The 12,222-nt window shown below is 37.6% G+C and overlaps 1 protein-coding gene across 1 annotated transcript in view; it reads right to left on the bottom strand.

Moving 5' to 3' along the window:
* Positions 1-11,078, bottom strand: part of LOC133645490 (gastrula zinc finger protein XlCGF57.1-like) — a 30,286-nt gene extending 19,208 nt beyond the window's left edge. The window contains exon 1 of the mRNA XM_062040330.1: positions 10,764-11,078. Within this exon, the coding sequence (XP_061896314.1) occupies positions 10,764-11,025 (262 nt within the window). The 5' untranslated portion in view covers positions 11,026-11,078. The remainder of the gene's footprint in view (positions 1-10,763) is intronic.
* Positions 11,079-12,222: the final 1,144 nt, after the last annotated feature.

The raw sequence follows: 12,222 nt of genomic DNA, 5'->3' as shown, positions 1-12,222 counted from the left end.
ATCATGTTGTATGCTTGCATGTGTGATGCATCATGTTGTATGCATGCATGTGTGATGTATCATGTCGTATGCATGCATGTGTGATGTATCATGTCGTATGCATGCATGTGTGGTGTATCATGTTGTATGCATGCATGTGTGATGTATCATGTTGTATGCATGCATGTGTGATGTATCATGTTGCGTGCATGCATGTGTGATGTATCATGTTGTGTGCATGCATGTGTGATGTATCATGTTGTATGCATGCATGTGTGTTGTATCATGTTGTATGCATGCATGTGTGATGTATCATGTTGTATGCATGCATGTGTGATGTATCATGTTGTATGCATGCATGTGTGATGTATCATGTTGTATGCATGCATGTGTGATGTATCATGTTGTATGCATGCATGTGTGATGTATCATGTTGTATGCATGCATGTGTGATGCATCATGTTGTATGCATGCATGTGTGATGTATCATGTCGTATGCATGCAGGTGTGATGTATCATGTCGTATGCATGCATGTGTGATGTATCATGTCGTATGCATGCATGTGTGATGTATCATGTCGTATGCATGCATGTGTGATGTATAATGTTGTATGCATGCATGTGTGATGTATCATGTTGTATGCATGCATGTGTGATGTATCATGTTGTATGCATGCATGTGTGATGTATCATGTTGTATGCATGCATGTGTGATGTATCATGTTGTATGCATGCATGTGTGATGTATCATGTTGTATGCATGCATGTGTGATGTATCATGTTGTATGCTTGCATGTGTGATGTATCATGTTGTATGCATGCATGTGTGATGTATCATGTTGTATGCATGCATGTGTGATGTATCATGTTGTATGCATGCATGTGTGATGTATCATGTTGTATGCATGCATGTGTGATGTATCATGTTGTATGCATGCATGTGTGATGTATCATGTTGTATGCTTGCATGTTTGATGTATCATGTTGTATGCATGCATGTGTGATGTATCATGTCGTATGCTTGCATGTGTGATGTATCATGTCGTATGCATGCATGTGTGATGTATCATGTTGTATGTACGCATGTGTGATGTATCATGTTGTATGCATGCATGTGTGATGTATCATGTTGTATGCTTGCATGTGTGATGTATCATGTTGTATGCATGCATGTGTGATGTATCATGTTGTATGCATGCATGTGTGATGTATCATGTTGTATGCATGCATGTGTGATGTATCATGTTGTATGCATGCACGTGTGATGTATCATGTTGTATGTACGCATGTGTGATGTATCATGTTGTATGCATGCATGTGTGATGTATCATGTTGTATGCATGCATGTGTGATGTATCATGTTGTATCCATGCATGTGTGATGTATCATGTTGTATGTATGCATGTGTGATGTATCGTGTTGTATGGATGCATGTGTGATGTATCATGTTGTATGCATGCATGTGTGATGCATCATGTTGTATGCATGCATGTGTGATGTATCATGTTGTATGCATGCATGTGTGATGTATCATGTTGTATGCATGCATGTGTGATGTATCATGTTGTATGCTTGCATGTGTGATGTATCATGTTGTATGCATGCATGTGTGATGTATCATGTTGTATGCTTGCATGTTCCAAATAAAGTCAAAGTCAAGTCAAGTCAAGTCAACTAACACTTGGTGGACATTCAAGCCACAAAATGCAAATGGAGTATTGTTGGTCTATTTTGGATGGTTATAGAGGACCTCCCATTGGCTCCATTGCAAGTGGACTTTTATTTACATTTATGAGTTAGAATTAGGGCTGGGTGATACATGGAATATACTGGATATATCGTGGGTTTGTCTCTGTGCGATATAGAAAATGACTATATGGTGATATTGGAGTATACGTTCTCACACAGTTGCTTTTAGCTGCAGGCATTACACTACAGGCTCTTCTCACTCTTTCTTGTCTCTCCTTCTCACAGAGACATAAAACAAGCGCACCTTCTTACATACGTCACATACTGTCACGTGTGCAACGTCATACGCTCTCACGGAGCAGACAGGTAGCGGCATGGTAACGTTAGCTGTGGTGCTAGTGGTAATACGAGAGAAAGAAGGTACCAATCTGATAACAAATGAAGGAATAATGAATTCCCAAGACAAACAGCAGGGGGTCCATCGTCTGGCGGTGGTTTGGCTTCAAGCGGGTAGATGGTGAACAAGTATGCGGCAAAAGCGTTGCTACAAAAAGTAGCAGCACTGCTAATGTAGCATCATTTAAAAAGTCACCCGCTAGAGAATGAAGAGTGCTTGAAACTCTGCATGTCAACATCTCCGTTCAGTGCCACACCCACAAAATGCCCAAGCAACCATTTCCACATCAACACCGTATGAAACAAATAGTCAACAACAGAAGGAGATAACGTCCGCAGGAACCTACCACATAGTGAAGGACATACACTATTTGATGTCCTATTATGCAGCTCATTTTTATTTGACACTTATTGAAATATCTTGTGTGAAATCATGCACAAAAGTGCACTTTATTTGTTTTAAACTATTGTAGTGGCGTTCTGTACAAAAAGTGCACTTTAATTTAGTGTTGTTTTGATATGTCATCTTAGTGACATCATGCACAAAAGTGCACTAATAGCTTGTTTTAAAATGTCTCTGACAATCTTGCACTTTCTGTTTTGAAATGACATGAATGTTTGTGCCACTGCTTAATAACTGTTTAATAAATACACTTTTGCTAAATTGACTTAGTTGTGGTTTCCCTCTCTGCATTAAAGTTTAAAAGTAGCATATATTAATGCAGTATGAAGAAGAATGTTTTAATGTAGACACATAGAATCATCATACTGCTGTGATTATATGCATCAAGTGTTCATTCAAGGCTAAGGCAAAATATCCACATATATATGGTGTATCGTGACATGGCCTAAACATATCCACATATATATGGTGTATCATGACACGGCCTAAACATATCCACATATATATGGTGTATCGTGACATGGACTAAACATATCCACATATATATGGTGTATCGTGACATGGACTAAACATATCCACATATATATGGTGTATCGTGACATGGACTAAACATATCCACATATATATGGTGTATCGTGACATGGACTAAACATATCCACATATATATGGTGTATCGTGACATGGCCTAAACATATCCACATATATATGGTGTATCGTGACATGGCCTAAACATATCCACATATATATGGTGTATCATGACATGGACTAAACATATCCACATATATATGGTGTATCATGACATGGACTAAACATATCCACATATATATGGTGTATCGTGACATGGACTAAACATATCCACATATATATGGTGTATCGTGACATGGCCTAAACATATCCACATATATATGGTGTATGGTGACATGGACTAAACATATCCACATATATATGGTGTATCGTGACATGGCCTAAACATATCCACATATATATGGTGTATGGTGACACGGCCTAAACATATCCACATATATATGGTGTATCGTGACATGGACTAAACATATCCACATATATATGGTGTATCGTGACATGGCCTAAACATATCCACATATATATGGTGTATCATGACATGGACTAAACATATCCACATATATATGGTGTATCATGACATGGACTAAACATATCCACATATATATGGTGTATCGTGACATGGACTAAACATATCCACATATATATGGTGTATCGTGACATGGCCTAAACATATCCACATATATATGGTGTATGGTGACATGGACTAAACATATCCACATATATATGGTGTATCGTGACATGGCCTAAACATATCCACATATATATGGTGTATCGTGACATGGCCTAAACATATCCACATATATATGGTGTATCGTGAAATGGACTAAACATATCCACATATATATGGTGTATCGTGACATGGCCTAAACATATCCACATATATATGGTGTATCGTGACATGGACTAAACATATCCACATATATATGGTGTATCGTGACATGGACTAAACATATCCACATATATATGGTGTATCGTGACATGGCCTAAACATATCCACATATATATGGTGTATCGTGACATGGACTAAACATATCCACATATATATGGTGTATCGTGACATGGCCTAAACATATCCACATATATATGGTGTATCGTGACATGGACTAAACATATCCACATATATATGGTGTATCGTGACATGGACTAAACATATCCACATATATATGGTGTATCGTGACATGGCCTAAACATATCCACATATATATGGTGTATCGTGACATGGCCTAAACATATCCACATATATATGGTGTATCGTGACATGGCCTAAACATATCCACATATATATGGTGTATCGTGACATGGCCTAAACATATCCACATATATATGGTGTATCGTGACATGGACTAAACATATCCACATATATATGGTGTATCGTGACATGGACTAAACATATCCACATATATATGGTGTATCATGACATGAACTAAACATATCCACATATATATGGTGTATCGTGACATGGACTAAACATATCCACATATATATGGTGTATCGTGACATGGACTAAACATATCCACATATATATGGTGGATCGTGAAATGGACTAAACATATCCACATATATATGGTGTATCGTGACATGGACTAAACATATCCACATATATATGGTGTATGGTGACATGGACTAAACATATCCACATATATATGGTGTATGGTGACATGGACTAAACATATCCACATATATATGGTGTATCGTGACATGGACTAAACATATCTACATATATATGGTGTATCGTGACATGGACTAAACATATCCACATATATATGGTGTATCGTGACATGGCCTAAACATATCCACATATATATGGTGTATCGTGACATGGACTAAACATATCCACATATATATGGTGTATCGTGACATGGACTAAACATATCCACATATATATGGTGTATCGTGACATGGACTAAACATATCCACATATATATGGTGTATCATGACACGGCCTAAACATATCCACATATATATGGTGTATCGTGACATGGACTAAACATATCCACATATATATGGTGTATCGTGACATGGCCTAAACATATCCACATATATATGGTGTATCATGACATGGACTAAACATATCCACATATATATGGTGTATCATGACATGGACTAAACATATCCACATATATATGGTGTATCGTGACATGGACTAAACATATCCACATATATATGGTGTATCGTGACATGGCCTAAACATATCCACATATATATGGTGTATGGTGACATGGACTAAACATATCCACATATATATGGTGTATCGTGACATGGCCTAAACATATCCACATATATATGGTGTATCGTGACATGGCCTAAACATATCCACATATATATATGGTGTATCGTGAAATGGACTAAACATATCCACATATATATGGTGTATCGTGACATGGCCTAAACATATCCACATATATATGGTGTATCGTGACATGGACTAAACATATCCACATATATATGGTGTATCGTGACATGGCCTAAACATATCCACATATATATGGTGTATCGTGACATGGCCTAAACATATCCACATATATATGGTGTATCGTGACATGGCCTAAACATATCCACATATATATGGTGTATCGTGACATGGACTAAACATATCCACATATATATGGTGTATCGTGACATGGACTAAACATATCCACATATATATGGTGTATCATGACATGAACTAAACATATCCACATATATATGGTGTATCGTGACATGGACTAAACATATCCACATATATATGGTGTATCGTGACATGGACTAAACATATCCACATATATATGGTGGATCGTGAAATGGACTAAACATATCCACATATATATGGTGTATCGTGACATGGACTAAACATATCCACATATATATGGTGTATGGTGACATGGACTAAACATATCCACATATATATGGTGTATGGTGACATGGACTAAACATATCCACATATATATGGTGTATCGTGACATGGACTAAACATATCCACATATATATGGTGTATCGTGACATGGACTAAACATATCCACATATATATGGTGTATCGTGACATGGACTAAACATATCCACATATATATGGTGTATCGTGACATGGACTAAACATATCCACATATATATGGTGTATCATGACACGGCCTAAACCAGGGGTCTCAAACTCAATTTACCTGGGGGCCACTGGATGCAGAAACTGGGTGAGGCTGGGCCGCAAGAAAAGATTTCTTAAAAAAAATCTAACATGCACTTTTTAATGAATTCACCTCCTTTGAATGGCTTTCCCGCCCTAGCAACCATCTCACTCACCATGTAGCTAGCTTTGACTGCTGCATCGCTCTTTTCGCTTGCTTTCTTGACGAAATCTTGTTGCCTCAGTAGACTGGTTTTAAAATTTGCAACCCGGTTCACTCCCCTAGTATTTTGCATACTCCTCAGCATGTCTAGTTGTATAATGACGTTTCAAATTGTATTCCTTGTGCAACGCAACTTTCTCTGTATCAACTACAGAAAAGAGCTATAAGGATTATTCATAAAGTAGATTACTTAAAACACACTAACATATTATTTATTAATTCTGGTTTATTGAAACTACAGGAGCTAGTAAAGTTACAGACATTATGTGTCATGTTTAAGGCTAAAAGTAAAACATTACCAGCAAATTTACAAAAAATGTTTGTCATCACTTCTGAGAATGAAGAGCATAGAAGAAAAGGTCATTTCAATTCTTGACGAAATCTTGTTGCCTCAGTAGACTGGTTTTAAAATTTGCAACCCGGTTCACTCCCCTAGTATTTTGCATACTCCTCAGCATGTCTAGTTGTATAATGACGTTTCAAATTGTATTCCTTGTGCAACGCAACTTTCTCTGTATCAACTACAGAAAAGAGCTATAAGGATTATTCATAAAGTAGATTACTTAAAACACACTAACATATTATTTATTAATTCTGGTTTATTGAAACTACAGGAGCTAGTAAAGTTACAGACATTATGTGTCATGTTTAAGGCTAAAAGTAAAACATTACCAGCAAATTTACAAAAAATGTTTGTCATCACTTCTGAGAATGAAGAGCATAGAAGAAAAGGTCATTTCAATTCTTGACGAAATCTTGTTGCCTCAGTAGACTGGTTTTAAAATTTGCAACCCGGTTCACTCCCCTAGTATTTTGCATACTCCTCAGCATGTCTAGTTGTATAATGACGTTTCAAATTGTATTCCTTGTGCAACGCAACTTTCTCTGTATCAACTACAGAAAAGAGCTATAAGGATTATTCATAAAGTAGATTACTTAAAACACACTAACATATTATTTATTAATTCGGGTTTATTGAAACTACAGGAGCTAGTAAAGTTACAGACATGATGTGTCATGTTTAAGGCTAAAAGTAAAACATTACCAGCAAATTTACAAAAAATGTTTGTCATCACTTCTGAGAATGAAGAGCATAGAAGAAAAGGTCATTTCAAACATCAGTATTCAAGGACAACTTTAAAACAAATGTGTATATCAGTGGTGGGGGTTAAACTATGGAATTCTCTTTACAAGAGATAAAAGATTGTAAAAATATATTCCAATTGAAAAAATATATAAGGACAGAACAATGAGATCATATGGACAGCCATAACTGTTTACATTTTGCTTTATATTTATTATTTTACTTATTTTTTGCCTAGTTTTGTATTTGTTTTGTATCATCCTGTGAGGTGTATACTACTTATTTTGTTTTTTTTGTTCGTTTTGTACATCATGAAGTTTTGCACTTCTTGTGTTTTTTTGTTTGTTTTCGTTATATTTGGATGTAATTGTTTGTTTATATGATATCATTAAGTAAGACTACGTACTATGTTGAAGGGGGCAGAAAAATATAAGATTTTTCTTCATCCTGCTCCTTCTCAGGCATTGGTGTGTAAATGTATAATTTAAAAATTGAGGTATAATTGTCTATCGATCAAAGATGCACATCAATGAAGGAGATAAATAAAAATGAAATGAAATGAAATAAGACACGTCGGGGTGCCCCTGTGAAAGAAATATTGCATCAAAAATCGTCTCTGTCTGGAGCCAACGGGAGGAGGGTGGGGGGTGGAGTTTACAGTTACGGTAGCACAATTAGCCCCGAACGGGTTAACATCACCACGTCTGTATCAGCGCTGGGGTCCAGTGCACCACACTTTTGTATTGTCGCTCGCTCCTTCGGCGGAGTGCTCGTCTTCCCCGCCCGGACTGTTTACAACGGGGGCGGGAGCGAGCAGGCGGGCGAGGGAGGGAGGCAGGGAGGGAGGAAGGAAGAGCGTGTGTCATAGAAAAGCAGCAAAATGTTTCTCTGCTTGCATTACGCAAGTGACATCAATGCATACTTGCCAACCTTGAGACCTCCGAATTCGGGAGATGGGGGGGGTTGAGTTGGGCGGGGTTAGGGGTAGCGGGGGTGTTTTTGTAGCCCGGAAGAGTTAGGGCTGCAAAGGATTCTGGGTATTTGTTCTGTTGTGTTTATGTTGTGTTTAGGTGCGGATGTTCTCCCGAAATGTGTTTGTCATTCTTGTTTGGTGTGGGTTCACAGTGTGGCGCATATTTGTAACAGTGTTAAAATATAAATAAAATAAAATATGACCACCCTCAGTGTGACATGTATGGCTGTTCCTCAAGTATGTCTTGCAATAACCTGCGTGTGTCTCTAGAAGCCTCATACAACATGTGTCTGGGCTGGCACGCTGTTAGTATGGAGAAAAAGATGATGCGGTGACAGATTCTAGAGGACACTGATGACAGTGCCATCACGGCACGCCCTCGATATTGTCGAGAGCCTCATACCACAACGTGATTGGTAGATTTCTTCAGCTCCGCACACAACGCTGTCAAGCGCCATTCATTTAAAACTCGCGGGCCGCACTAACATTAAACTTTCATATTAAGGTGGGGGCCGCAAAATAACGTCTCCCGGGCCACAATTGGCCCGCGGGCCGCGTGTTTGAGACCCCTGGCCTAAACATATCCACATATATATGGTGTATCGTGACATGGACTAAACATATCCACATATATATGGTGTATCGTGACATGGCCTAAACATATCCACATATATATGGTGTATCATGACATGGACTAAACATATCCACATATATATGGTGTATCATGACATGGACTAAACATATCCACATATATATGGTGTATCGTGACATGGACTAAACATATCCACATATATATGGTGTATCGTGACATGGCCTAAACATATCCACATATATATGGTGTATGGTGACATGGACTAAACATATCCACATATATATGGTGTATCGTGACATGGCCTAAACATATCCACATATATATGGTGTATCGTGACATGGCCTAAACATATCCACATATATATGGTGTATCGTGAAATGGACTAAACATATCCACATATATATGGTGTATCGTGACATGGCCTAAACATATCCACATATATATGGTGTATCGTGACATGGACTAAACATATCCACATATATATGGTGTATCGTGACATGGACTAAACATATCCACATATATATGGTGTATCGTGACATGGCCTAAACATATCCACATATATATGGTGTATCGTGACATGGACTAAACATATCCACATATATATGGTGTATCGTGACATGGCCTAAACATATCCACATATATATGGTGTATCGTGACATGGACTAAACATATCCACATATATATGGTGTATCGTGACATGGACTAAACATATCCACATATATATGGTGTATCGTGACATGGCCTAAACATATCCACATATATATGGTGTATCGTGACATGGCCTAAACATATCCACATATATATGGTGTATCGTGACATGGCCTAAACATATCCACATATATATGGTGTATCGTGACATGGCCTAAACATATCCACATATATATGGTGTATCGTGACATGGACTAAACATATCCACATATATATGGTGTATCGTGACATGGACTAAACATATCCACATATATATGGTGTATCATGACATGAACTAAACATATCCACATATATATGGTGTATCGTGACATGGACTAAACATATCCACATATATATGGTGTATCGTGACATGGACTAAACATATCCACATATATATGGTGGATCGTGAAATGGACTAAACATATCCACATATATATGGTGTATCGTGACATGGACTAAACATATCCACATATATATGGTGTATGGTGACATGGACTAAACATATCCACATATATATGGTGTATCGTGACATGGCCTAAACATATCCACATATATATGGTGTATGGTGACATGGACTAAACATATCCACATATATATGGTGGATCGTGACATGGACTAAACATATCCACATATATATGGTGTATCGTGACATGGACTAAACATATCTACATATATATGGTGTATCGTGACATGGACTAAACATATCCACATATATATGGTGTATGGTGACATGGACTAAACATATCCACATATATATGGTGTATCGTGACATGGCCAGAACATATCCACATATTTATAAAAAGCCATATCGCCCAGCCCTAGTTAGAATGTGTGTTTTTTTTTTTAATATCCACCATCATGTCTTTTATAATGATTGTGAACGATAGAAAAATTCCCCCCCAAAAAGTGCAGTTCCCCTCTAAATTGCAATGATTAGATTTAAGACTTGAAGTGTATGAGCATGAAGTGATGAAGCCTACTTAGATGAGTCTTCTAAGACAAAGTGAACAGTCCAGTTGTGATGGATTGAATGCCCTGAGAATAAAATGATATGTGCTTACTTGGACTGTGATGAAGCTGTGAGGACTCACGTGCTTTGTCTTCATGCTCTTCAGTCTTCACAGAGACAACAGTCAGTGGAAACTTGCTGACATCATCCTCCTCCTGCCCTACAACACACTCTCCCTCCTCTTTCTCTTTCATGTGGGGATCCTCCTCTTCCTCTTTCATGTGGGGTGGCTGTGGATCCTCCTCTTCCTCTTTCATGTGGGGTGGCTGTGGATCCTCCTCTTCCTCTTTCATGTGTGGATCTTCCTCTTTCATGTGGGTGGGCTGTGGATCCTCCTCTTCCTCCTTAATGTGAGGGGGCTGCTGGACATCTGTTGGGTAAATAAGTAAATAAGATACAGAGATAATATAAATAGTTTTGGACTGACACTGTTAACACAATGACATTATTTGTGTTATTTTGTGTGTTGTGTTAAAAGTGTGTAGCAAAACAACCAATAAAAACATGGGAAATACCACCTTTTGTCCTAAAATTTATTTAAAAGTGGCACAGTGAGTACAAAACCGACTTGGACATTTGATGGGGGTCAATTGGAAAAGTTTTATAAGTACGAGGCAGCATTGATTGAGGCATTCTTAACTTTACACTCACTGATGTAAAGTGTGTAAATATTGAGATTGTCATTACCATAACTTAAATATCATGGAAATAAAAAAAATCTAATTCCAAAATCACTTAAAAAAAACATTCATGGTATGTTTTTGTTATCATGCAGAATACTTTTTTGTGGTCATTTTGTTGGCTGGGCCAAAAGGAACTTTTAACAAAAACTTGTTTTACTATGTGGTGTTTTATGGAGTATCTCCATCAACAATTCCTCTTTAGGAATTGGGTAGACCATCTACGACACGCTGACAGAAAGCCACTCACCTTTATGTTCTTATAATAATTCAAGTGTTGACTACTTTGGTTATTGAAAATAAATGTTTACTTTCACGTATTGTTGCATGTAAGTCAGAATCAGGAAGTGAAATTATAAATTTAATTTGATTTGATTACTGTATAAAATGTTTTTGCGAGTGTGTGAGTTTTGTGTAAACATGTTGATACAGGTTTACATCTTCTTGGGGATTGGAACACAGATATGTCCTGAAAGGATGCACCCATTTTTAAAACCTTCACTAAGCTGTGCCACAAACATGGTCTCACTTAGCTCATTAAGCAAACTACCAGGGTGAGTGAGTCCTTTTTAACCTTCATAGACCTCGTTGTTACTTCTGACCAGTCTAAGATCACCACAAGTGGAACTACTGTATGCGGCTTAAGTGATCATTCCATCATTTTCCGTACCCATAAAGAACATAGAACTGAGACTGACGGCCACAAAACAAGCAAAGCTACAATCCTTAAGACCTAGACTAGCAAGGCTTTCAATGACAAACTGGCAAATTAAGACTCGCCTGGTACTTGCAAGTACACAGGTTTTTGGGTCAATTCCTAACCTCAGAAAA

The sequence above is a fragment of the Entelurus aequoreus genome, unplaced genomic scaffold, assembly GCF_033978785.1.
Source record: "Entelurus aequoreus isolate RoL-2023_Sb unplaced genomic scaffold, RoL_Eaeq_v1.1 HiC_scaffold_218, whole genome shotgun sequence".
Classification (NCBI taxonomy): domain Eukaryota; kingdom Metazoa; phylum Chordata; class Actinopteri; order Syngnathiformes; family Syngnathidae; genus Entelurus; species Entelurus aequoreus.
This window is presented reverse-complemented; position numbering and strand designations above follow the sequence as displayed.